The 12,331-nt window shown below is 46.6% G+C and overlaps 1 protein-coding gene across 2 annotated transcripts in view; it reads left to right on the top strand.

The window, feature by feature from the left end:
• The window catches only part of Med27 (mediator complex subunit 27), a 183,468-nt gene that overhangs the window by 62,037 nt on the left and 109,100 nt on the right, over positions 1-12,331 (top strand). For both annotated transcript variants that reach the window (XM_028757121.1, XM_028757122.1), the window contains one exon: positions 4,062-4,192. In XM_028757121.1, coding sequence (XP_028612954.1) covers positions 4,062-4,192 — 131 coding nt within the window. The remainder of the gene's footprint in view (positions 1-4,061; positions 4,193-12,331) is intronic.

The following is a 12,331-nucleotide window of genomic DNA, read 5'->3' as shown; positions in this document are numbered from 1 at the left end:
ACTGTGTCTGCTGATACTGCCTTATAGAAAGAGGGTGGGGAAAGTCCTTGGTCTCTGGTCTGGGGTTCTGACTGCTCCATCTTGCATATCTCAGACCACTGTATGGAATTCTGCCTTAATTGCACATGGCCTTGTGATCTAGGGAACAGATACATACAGCATGGAAGGTTAGCTGAAAGGGAGAGTCTACCTGTCATCATCCCTGCCAGGGTGACAGTTTTCAAAGGTGCAGCAGCTTTGGGGTCACACACACTCCTGTAAGTAACCCCTCACCTATGCTCTGAAAGCCCACTAAACTCATTGGCTCTCCAGGTTGGAGTTTTGGGGGTGGGGATGCTTATGTCTCCTCATGGATCACCTGTTGTATGAGTGTTAGGGGACCCTTGTGCTGTCAGATACCCTCCCAGCTCCTTTAGATAGCTTGGTGTGGTCTAGAGATGGGTGTGGGATGTGCAGGCTCTCGGTCTCATGGACCCCTCCTGACAACACTGGGAGCAGTTTCTCAGGAGGATGGTTGTGCAGGCTCTCGGTCTCATGGGCCCCTCCTGACAACACTGGGAGCATCTCTCATGAGCACTGAGTCTAAGCATTATTTATAATTAGTTGCCAACGTTTTCCTAATTCTGATTGGTTTTTACTCAGGCAATGGTGAGTTGTTGTTTTCCCAGGTCTAGAGGTGACTAGCAGATAGCATTGACTAGACAGGCTTTAGGTTGAGAGCTGATAGAACAGTCCTGGGAGAAGGTGGAAAGCTGAAGTTAACACACAGTGGAGGCCTAACTGGAGCACCCTCAACCCCAGAGAACAGCGAGCTGCTGTGTATGGGCTGGCAGCTCCATGATAAATGAATACCCCATGGGTAGCATAAGCTCTCGCATCCACAGTTGTAGGATGTGAAAGGTACCAGGCCTCTCATGTTCCTTCTTGTTAGTGAAGAAATGATCCTGCATGGAAACATCACATTAGAACTTTTATAAGTGGCTTTTCTGAGATGAAGCTGTTTCCATGCCACAGACATTTGGAAAGGAGTATGTTTATTGAAATATATTTTTATAGAAAACATTACAGAGCCTATAACTGAAAATTTATGGCAGAGTTTTGTGGCATAATATGTTCCAAATGTTGTGTGTGGATTTGCTCTGAACCCCCTTCTGCTTCAGAACCATTGGCTGGGTGGACGTTTTCCAAGAGTCTTTTTAGATCTAAACAATGTTCCATGGAATGAAGTGTTTGGTGCTTAAATAATGTATAAATCCAGTTGGACAGGAATTGCCTGTCAGTTTTATTAACTTTGACCTTTCTGCCCATTATAAAGGTGGTTCAGTTAATATTTAATGGTCCCTTATAGATCTTGACAGTTGGAGCCGTGTTCCTGGAAACAAGGATCTTATATATGATTAACAAATGTCACTTAATCATTATGAGTCAGCTTGCAAGGGCAGGTTCTGTTCTTGAAGAAGGAAAGTGTTCCACCTACATGTGCACATTGTGGAGCTGCACTGCATGCTGAGATCCTCCAGGATGGGGAGGCTTCACAGGACCCTGTAAAAGACAGACAGCAGTCAGCATGCAGCTCTGCTGGTTTGCGTTTTGTTTGTTCGATCAAATGATCCAGATGATGCCAGGTGGACAGAATCCTCTTGCCACTCTGCATAGTTAGCAGGGCTCTGCCTTGAAAAGAGTCAGCAGGGCTGGATCGGCTGAGCTTGCATGGACAAAGAAGATGGAGAGCCACAGGCAGAGAGGGTTCCTTGGGCCAGGATGGATCCTGCCAAGCTGTTTCTCCCTTCATTCCAGAAAGGCCCTTGCTTATTGCTCTCACTGCAGATTCTGGTGGGGAAGATCGAAGCCCAAGCAGCTGACATTTTGAAACATTGTCTTTCAAACTAGTGCTGTCCCTTGCTTCCATTGATTTCCCATTTATGGAATCTGTGGGAGAAAACCAAATCTGAGCAAAATTCATTGGTCTAAGATGAGTTGTTAAAGCCAAATTATGCCTTTCTCCACCCTGTGAAGAGCCCCTGTTTTATTATGAAGGCCATCTGTCTTTGTCCTGTATGGAGTGGCTATAGGCTCCCCAACAGATCCACCAGGTAAATCAAGTGCCTTTTAGAAAGTAGTATGACTGTTCCATGTACAGCCATTTCTTCCTCACTGGGTCACGGGGTAGCTAGCTTTTCTTTTATAGCCACTTGCAAGGAACAGATCATTTTAATCGTCTTTGTTTTGTCTCTGTGTGCAGCCCAGTGGCCTTAGGTGAGGCCATCTGTTTTTCAGAGCTTTATTGCCCTTTGCATCCAGGCCTAGCCCTTTATATATGGTGGTCACCATGTCATTACCAAAAGCTGTAATGCAGCTGACTCAGCAAAGAAAATCCATGCCTTGGAAAAGCAGTCGGGAAGAAATTGATTCAGAATGAGTTACTATTTGTATGTTTAGTTAATTCTAAATATATATTCTAAAGACTTTGCTTCATTTGCGAGGAGAGGGAGGAAGCATATCAGTTGTTAGAAATGGTCTTGGTCCAAACTTTTAGCTTAGCATCTGCACATCTGAGTGTTTTGTTTATGTCTGTTCAGGACTGGGATACCTGTCAAAGCTAATTTTATTGTAGAGAGATTGATGACAATTCTTAGGATCTAGACTACAAAAGCAGAAGAAGGTTACTGTCACATGTCACAGAACTGTGCTTCATTTGGCAGTGTGTGAGACTGGGGGGACTATGTTTTCAATCCAGATGTTGGGATGGTGAAGTTGGGGGTCTGTCTTGGGAACCAGGAAGCTTTCTGGAGTATTGGCAGATTTTTGTCTTGAGTGGAATGTTGGTCACACAGATCTATGCCTTTGTGTAAACCAGTGCTTCTCAACCTTCCTCACGCTGTGACCCTTTAAAACAACTCCTCATGTTGTGGTGACCCCTAACCATAAAATCATTTTTGTTACTACTTAATAACTATAATTTTGCTACTCTTATGAATCACAATGTACATATCTGTGTTTTCTGATGGTCTTATGTGACCCCCCGTGAAAGGGTTGTTTTACCCCCACAGGTGTTGTGACCCCCAGGTTGGGAACCAGTGGTCTAAACCCATCAAATGGTACATTTAAAATGCATGCATTCCATTTTACACACACTAAAAGTACAGTGGGTTTCTATATAGTGTTGTCTGCGTTAGAATTAGAACTAGGATGTGCTGTTTCTCCCCTCCGCAGAAGTCAAAATACTATAGGGAGTAAAATGATCTGTGTTAAGTAACCTTCAAGCTCAGCAGTTTGTCCAGGAACAAAGCAAAGGCTTCTGGCCCCAAGCCCACATCATATATGCAGCTTCCTCTCTGCTGCACAGTTTGATGGCATGTAAGTGGAAATGAAATTACTGTCTCTGCCATTCCCTCCAGAGCCTGAGTCTGTTTGTGCAGGTTGCTCTCAAATTGAGACCTGAGCTGGCTCTTATGCTGACACTTGTACTGTCACCAGTGGGAAAAGTGAGCCCAGAGAAAGGTGTGCGTGAGCCCCTGTGACCAGCCAAGCTGAGATCCTGGCTTACCATAGCCCAGGACCAGTCTTGTAGTTTTTTTAATAAGCAAGAGTTCCCAGAACTTACTCTGTACCTGAGGAAAACTGCAGATCTTATTAGCAACACGCCACAGGCTTTTAGACCCTTTGAATACCTGGGTGAGTCTCCACAGCCACCGTCCCCCAACCCCCATTCTGCTAGCATTCAGAACTGAGCAGTGCTCCGCGGCCCCTCTGTACGTGTCCCTCAGTTCACCGTGCAGTCAGCTGTTTGGAAATCTGTGCAGCGATGCTGGGATGCCCTTTGCTATCTTAACCATTTCCAACTGTGTCCAGTTTTCTTTGGTATGTTCTTGCCACGATGAAAACTTTGCTTCTGTTTCTCTTCATCTAATTATCACCTTAGGAATAAATTCTTGCAGCAGAATGTTAGCAGCAGTATTCGAAATAACATAAAATGTGTAAGGTGACAGAGTGTCCTGGGGTTGATAATGTAACACCTGCTGTCCAGAGCTCATGGAATGTTCTCTCTCTTGTCTCTGCAGCTGCAGTACCATGCAGGTCTAGCATCTGGCCTTTTGAATCAACAATCCTTGAAGCGCTCTGCAAATCAGATGGGTGTGTCTGCCAAGCGGAGACCGAAGGCCCAGCCCACCACTCTGGTTCTGCCACCTCAGTGAGTGAAGGGTTTGAGGAGGGCTTTCTACATGGGTGAACATTGCTTTGTTCTCTTTTGGAGTTGGTAGGAAGGTTTTGGTTTCCTTCGAAAAGTCTTCTTTTTTAAAAGAACTCTATTAAGACTAGAAAGTGTAACTTACCTAGGGTTTTCTGGATCAGCTGTGACATAGTTCCTGGTTTACGTGTCTGGCATATGACTTGACAGCTGGGAGTTTTAGTTAGCTCATATCTTTTATTGTTTCCTCAGACCAGTTCTGAAGCTGGCAGAACACCAGTAGAGCTGACCTGTGTGCATTTTGGTAAGCACAAGCCTAGAGGACATACTTAAGCTGGCATAAAGTTAGAGCTGGGTTGGCTGCTGCCGTCACCTAGCAACCCATGTGCTCTTGTTTATCTCTAGGAGGGATAATAGGCACAGCAAAGCACTGTGCCTTCCTTTCCTGTGTCCATCCCTATAGCCACCAGCTCCAGAACCCTAGGAGAGTCCTCAGGCTCCGAGTTGGCACCCAAGCTGCTTTAACCCTATGCTGAGTATTGTTCCCATTTCTTCAGATTGTTAACTTTAGCCTGGTATGGTGGCATGTACCTATGAGTTCCAGCATGTGGGAGGCTGAAGCAGGGGGATCTCTGTTTAAGACCATCTTAGGTTATATGGAAAGATTCTATCTCAAAACAAAACCAAAAAAAAGTCCAAGAACAAAAAGACAGTTTTGCCAGGCCTTGACTTCATATAAATAAAATCATATGCTGTCATTTTTGCTAGTTGTGTGTGACACATGCGTACGCGCACGCAGACACGACACAAATGTATGTACTGGGGATTGAACCCAAAGCCTTTTGTCTACAAAGAATGTGTTTTTCCACTGAGCTGTTTCCCTAGATCAGTATAAAATAGGAGGCATGAATGTCTCTCTCCACCTCCGTTTAATAGTTGTTGCATCAGTTGGTTCAGCTCCCTGGCTGGCAAGCTGTGTGCTGAGAGGTCTTGCTGGTGGCTTCTCTCCCAGCATGCACACTCCTCAGAAGGGTCATACTTCCAGAGACTGTGTATGGGCTTCAGCCATTGCCCAGCCGTCATTCTCTTCACTGCCCTCCCCTGTGCCCCTGTCCTCAGCGCAGAGCTGCATCTTTACATGGAAGACTTGAAGGACCATTTACATCTGAGACATGCATGCTCACCTGCACACACGCTCACCTGCCCGCACACTCACCTGCACGCACACTCACCTGCACTTGGGAGTTCATTTTGTCTGGTTAGCAAATACTTACTGGGCCTACCATGTGCCAGGCAAGGTTCCATGTCTTGAGCTGTAATTATGAGCAAGATGGCTGACAATACCATAGTTTCCAGTTATAATTAATGCTGGGAAAAGAATAAACAGGAGTAGAGTGTGGGAGGAGGGCCTGCTTAAACAGAGCAGTCAAACCGGGACTCACTAACGGTGGCTTAAGGCAGAGACTTGAGGGAAGAGGGCTGAGGAAGGTCCCTGCGGCACTCTACAGCAGCTGGCACCTGTCCACAGCTGTCTTCATGTTCTGTGGACCCTCTCACAACCTGCCCCAGGCAGCCAGGACGAGCACAAGCAACCAGCACTCTCTCCGGGTATTTTTGCATGCTGCATGCATATACATGGACTGTGTTCTTTGAAAAGAAGCTAAGAAGCAGAAAGCTTCTTACGGAGTGTTACTCTGTTGTTGCATCGTGTTGACTCGATGACTCTGCACACCTCAGCACGCAGCTCCCTGAGGTCTGATGGGCCTTGTAATCTGTCATTTTCCCTGCATGGATTGTCTACTGAGGCAAGATGTTTGGCAAGAAGTGAAAGACTTTCTAATGGTCCCATAAGACTGAAGCCAAAAAGTGTTTGTTGCTAACTCTCTCCTGACAAAAGTCAGTTCTTGGTCCATCTGTTCACCATTTGTTAATTTGCATTGGCTTGAAACCTGTTTACAGGTGACATGCTATTATGAGGACACTTAGAAGCTATTTTAAGCACCGAGGCAATCAACAGACACTGTTCTGATGCCAAAGGGAAGGAGAGAGAGGAGTGTTCACAACTGTCATCGTACATTTATAATAGATCACTCAAAATACTTGGTTTCAAAGTGAGAAGTTGTTACAGTAGCCCAAGAATTCAGTGGGAGAATGATTTCCTGTCCACTGGAGCCATTTCCTGCAGAGATTGACTGCTCCTCTTTCACATCTTTGAGCTCTGGGGCTCTCAGCCTCCCGGAATCCCTTCATAGAACTTCTGCCTCATAGGCAGGATCTATATCCAGACTTCCACACAGCTCTTCACTGTGTTTGATGTTGGCTAGGAATGGACACAGCATAGGTGGTGGCCTACTGGGATTAGGAACATACCTCAAAACCAACCCACAAGTAATATATGTATAATATAGATGTAAAGAAAAACAAAAGGTAGCAAATACATCACGCCATCCCAAGGAAACCCCTTTTAAGGTTTGGTGGATTTCTCTTTCAGTACACACACACATACACGCGCACGCACACATACACACACACACACACACACACACACACACACGAGAGAGAGAGAGAGGGGGTAGGGAGGGGGAGGAATCATTTTTATAAGCAAAACTTTCCAAAAAGGATCAAATTGGGATCTTCTCCTCTTTCCTATGCTAGTGTATTATGAAGGTAGCATGACATGGTCTCTGAAGTATCTATCAAACATGTGCGTGTTAATAGTGTAATAGTCGTGCCATCTTACACAAGAGTCCTAATCACAACACTTTAAAAAAACAAAAACAAAAACACATGATCACCATAGGTTCAGTTAGCTATTAAGAAAATTCCTGAGCCCCTATGAAGCATTCAGATTTACCAAGGTGGCTATTAGTTAACTGTCACTTACCATCAACCCACCAGTCTCAAGTGTAGATAAATTGCCCCCGATGATAATGTTAGCAATAAGAGGCAGTCTCTACTCTGTCATCCTAGGTCAGGGTTCTGAGAGTGGCTTGCCTGGACAGGTCTGCCTCAGTCTCTTAGTGTGTTCTACTGAGACATTAGCTAGGGCCATAGTCATCAAGGGCTCAGCTCAGGTCAGGTCCCCAAGGCCATGCAGTGACCCCAGCTGAACTCTCTGACTGGTGTCTCATTTGAACATTCCAAGAGTTCAGCAGCAAGCCAGCCACTGTTGGCTGGTGACAGGAGGTAGTGTTTCCCACATCACAGGCTTCTTGAGTGTCCTCAGGTATGGCACTGGCTTCTCCAAATGCAGCCGACTAAGGATGAGCCAAGAGGAGGTTGTCCTTTTCTGACTTAGCCTCAGAGTGTCTGTTGTCCACTATTCTGTTCATTAGGGATGAGTCACTGAGTGCTAATGGCATTCAACAGGAGGGCACACACTGTCCTTTATGAAAGAGAAAGTGGCAAGGAAAATGTGGACTGCAGGGGAAAGGTGGCTAAGAGCAAGCCCCCATAAGATCCGTTTACTTAGGCCTGCAAGTGTCCTGGTTTGTGCATCAAGCAGGAGCCTCAGAGAGGACTAAGGTGCACTTCTGCTTTCAGGAGACTAGAGACAGGGGAACAAATGAGTCACAGGGTGTCAAGAGTGTGTGCCAGGTCCTAAGCTAGATAAGACCCATGTTCTGGTCAGGGTGCTATTGCAGAGGGCTATCCTCCAACACCTTCATTGTCCTGCTACAAGAGACTCTCAAGACCAAGCTTTTTGGCTGTTAACATTCCCTCCTAGATGAAGAGGGTGGGGTCGCTGACCTCTCACCTACGGTCCTGCAGGCTCTCTTGTACACTTCCTGGCCACTTGCATGTACTTCTGCCGTAGCTGCACGTGCCGTCATGGTATGAGGGAGTGCTAGAGTGAACCGGGTATGGAAGTTGACTGAAGGACCCCTTGATGCTGTGTTAGGTAAGTCAGCATCTGGCCTGGGATGAGACTGTCCTGTGGTATGGCTGCTTTAGGGACAACTGTACTCTGATGCCTGGTAAACTCAGTGGCTCCCCAGGTTGGACTTCTGTGGAACCAGACTTTGATTTTTCTTGGAGCTTTTTAAAGAGAGGCTAGGTATTTGTAGACATGTCCATGAGCAATGTCAGGTGCTGAGGAAGATCCTCTTACAGACACCATGAATTTCACCAGGTTTCCCTCCTGCCAGCTTCACCAGACTTCTAGGTTTCTAAGGCTAGGTGGCCTTTAACCAGTGAAGAAAGCAGCCAGGGGCTTCCCAGGGTTGCTCCCTCTTGCACCCTCTGCACTGGCCTGCTGAGGTATGCAGCAACCGTGAACAGGCATGTGGGACAGTTGTAGAATGTGTTTTCAGGTACACTGGCTTGAATAGTAGAACACCTGCAGGCTTGGTTGTTCCTGCGTCCCATAGAATGAGTAAGTGCTGGCATCAAAGACTCCCCGCAACTCCTCACTCCCTCCTACCCACATCTGAAGAAACTTATAAAGAGGTAAAAACTGAGTGTGTTCACAGTGTGCTGCTGAGCATCCTCCTGCTGGCTGTCCTAAGTGCCCCTGCTCAGTGATGTTGCTGGCAGAAGGGGTGCTGTTCCATCAGAAGAGGCTGTCTCCCTGTGCTATGCATTGCTAACATTGCTGGACCCTCCATTGGATTGAGGTTGGCTTCTGTCTTATTTGGTTGGTCTGTGAGTCATGTTCGGAGAGACCTGTATTTAGTATCCATCAGGTGTAGCTTTGTTGTGCTCTCTCCCCATAGCAGATTTGGCTATGCTTCTCTATTAACATGGGATGCTAGTTTGGATTTGTGCAGTCAGGCTGAAAGGTCCACAGAACTGGCCTCAACAGCTAATGATGAGCTGGCTTTCAGTGGCCAGAGATGAAAGAGCCCTTTCTGCTCCAACCCAGCATGCCTCAGCCTCATTTAGGTTTGAGGGGAAACTAGTTTTTCTGAAAAGTTCTTTTTGAAAATACTACCACTATGCCATGCAGGCAGGGCTAGCAGCATCTTTTCACCACATTTTTTTTTTTGTTGTTGTTGTTGTTTAAAAGATCCTGCCTGTGGAATCAGAACACCATTCCTTCAGGGCCTTCCTCCAGAGGAATGAGCCATTCTCTGCTGGTCACCTGTCCTGCGCTAGTTCCCCGTTGGTCTTCCTTTTCTGTATGTCAGGGTTTCCTTTCCCTCGATTTGTTCCTCTTAGTAAACAAAGCATACTGGTTCAAAACCATCTATCTCCCTTAGGAGCCTGTCTGAACCACCTTTCCCTGCCGGCTCCCACATCATCCAGCTCTGCTTTGCAGCCAAGCTCTCAGAGTTCAAGTCTTGCTTTCTCTTTTCTCTGCAACCCATGTGTGGTCTCTGCTGTTTCCTCCAGTTGCTGTCTCTGGAACGGCACACAGTGGAGTGCAGACCATGGGGTCTGTTTCCATTTACTCAACGTGAAGCTTTTGAGATTCTCTCTCATTGTGTGTATCAGCACCTTGTCTGTTTTGATGCCAAATGGTGTTTTTTCGACGTCCTCTGAGCCTCCTAGTGACCCTTCCTCAACGTTCGTGGCCATCAATGTGGCAAACATGTGCGATGCAGTTGCTGGAAAGAAAGTGCCATCAACTCCTGGCAGGGAGAGAATGTCACCACACTCACCTGTACACAGTGGCTTTCCCTGTGCCACTGATTTTGCTCTGGGACTTGAGTCAAATGAGGTGGGTCTCCCGATACCTCTATGCGTGCCTGGCTCCCAAGATCACCCACTCACAGTTCTACATGGTTGCTTTGTTCTCAGAAGGCTCACGTTGCCTTTTGTTTAGTGTAGAAACACCAGGGAGCAAAGCCATGCTGTTGTGCATCCTGGGTGGGAATGAGGGATGGATGAGAGCCACCCAGGTCACTAGTGTATCGTCACCAGCAAGGCAGTGCTTGCGTGGGAGGCTGTCCTGTGGCTCTCTGCCTCTTGCCACTCTCTCTTCTGTTGATTTTGAGATCTTTTGAAGGCAGAGGATTTGTTTTGTTTTCCATCTTTGTCTCCATCAGCAGCTGTGAAGTCCAAAATTTTGCAGCACTACTATAGTTGTGTCCATGGTGACCATGAGCTTGCATCCTTGTGGTGATGGTGGTATCTTGAATTTTTTTCACTCCTGAGACTCTTTTGTTGAGGGCAGAATGTGGTTATGTGGTGATTAATTTATATTTAAATTCATTGACCTTGATGATGACAGGGGCTCCTCTTGCTGTCCCTCTGTCAGGCCTTCCACAGCTCACAGCAGCCTCAGCCTGCACTGAGGCTGTGGCAGAGCAAGTGTTTGGCCTGTGCTGCTGTCCCACAGAGGAGGGAAGCATGCAGATGAAAGTTTGCCGAGTTTGGGGGAAAGTCTTCAAAACTTAGGTGGAAATTCACTAAGCCCACTTTTCCCCCATTGGCAAGCATTAAGTAACAATATTCATTAAATACCACAGAGAGGCTGTGTAATAAAGAAATAATCCTAGGCCTAGGTGGCTGCAGTTCTCCACAAGAGCTGAAATTGAGAATATAATTAAAGATTAAAACATTGTTTGCATTCTAGAACATGGAGAGATTTTTTCTCTCCATTGTGGGACCATATTAATAAGGAGGAGATCAGTTTCCAATAACTGTTGCTGCTGGGGCTCAGTTATTAACACTCGTTACGTCTGAGCTTCTGACTCAGGACTTCTGCCCTTCTCCTCCAAGACTGGCTAGCAATCCCAGCCTTCCTCAGAAACAGCTTGCATGAGCTGAGGAGATGCCCAGAGGGCAATGGGCCACTGCACAAGCATGAGGGAGTGTTCAGAGCTCCAGCACCCATATAAGAAGACCCACTATATGCCCATCTCTTTGGTCTCCTGAGTGTGAAAGAGTGTGTTGAGACAGCCAGGGTTGCCTTCACAGGAATCTCAAACCCTGCAGCCCCCTGCTACCCTCTCTTGTAGACACAGTAATTTTCAGTTTATTCCTTTTAGTCAGTTTGCATGTAAAGGCAAAGATATTGATAGGAACTCTGCCATAGCCAGCTATGTTTATAACTGTGCCTAATGGGCCACCTCAACCCAGGGACAGAAAGGAAACTGGTGCATAGCTGCCGTCTGGTCTCCAGAGCTTTTGAGGCTAGTCTAGACACTCAGCCTCCCAGGGGCTAGGGCGAACCCAGAGCCTTTCTCCACCCAGCCTTCTCACGGTGTTTCACTCCATCTTTGCCACTGCTTGTACCTGCTAATTTCCCAGTGCTATTGAAATAGACTTGGAAAGCGTTTTGAGGCCAAGGGTGTGGGACTGAGCACCTTCTGGCTCCATCTCTTCATTGCTCTTTACAGTCTCTATTTGAGGAGAGACAAGCCTGTAATCATTGTTAGGCTTATGTCCTTGTGTTGTTGGCAGGTAGAGGAGGAAAGAGACTGAGTCGCTGAGGTGGAGGAAAGACGTGATGTGGTTCCTGTGCTGCAGAAGAGTGCTCTCTCACTCCTCAATCAGTAAGGCTTTAAGCCCAGGCTTCTCCATGGCACCCAACACATTCTCCCAGTCACCCAGTTTCTCCACAATATCTCAAACACTGATGTAGCTTTCCTAGCTGATAAAGCTGAGAATACCTTTTTCTGTGTCTCTGTGTCTCTTACTGTCTCTGTCTCTCTTTTTATCTGTGTGTACACGCATGCACATGCACGCGCGTGCATATACATGCACTTGTGGAGAGCAGCGTTCACCCTCTGGTGTCCACCTAGTATCCACCTTGTTTTTAGAGTCAGACTCTTTTCCTGGTACCTGAGTGTTCTTTATTCTCTTAGGGTGTCTGGCCAGTTAGCTCTTGGCATCCTCCTGTGTCTTTCTTCCCAGTAGTGTGATTATAAATATAAAACACCATGGCCAGCTTTTTATATAGGTGCTGGGGATAGAACTCAGGTCCTCATGCTTGTGTAGCAACCCCTTTAACTACTGAGTCATCTTCTAGCTTCCCAAGAATGCTTATAAGGATGCTAGATGTCATCATGGTACCTGGGACTCACTGTGAACTGTACCTGTAAGCACTGAGTGTTTAAGTGGCCAGGAACCAAGGGCCATTTAGACAGACAGAATTGTAGGGGAAAGGGTGCAGAGGTTGGGCTTAGAGCCTTTCACAGAGGACTGTGTCCAAAAGCCATCCTTACCACACTGTGGAAGAGCAGGCCCTTGGGG

The sequence above is a fragment of the Grammomys surdaster genome, unplaced genomic scaffold (assembly GCF_004785775.1).
Source record: "Grammomys surdaster isolate TR1022 unplaced genomic scaffold, NIH_TR_1.0 126133, whole genome shotgun sequence".
NCBI classification, from domain to species: domain Eukaryota; kingdom Metazoa; phylum Chordata; class Mammalia; order Rodentia; family Muridae; genus Grammomys; species Grammomys surdaster.
This window is presented reverse-complemented; position numbering and strand designations above follow the sequence as displayed.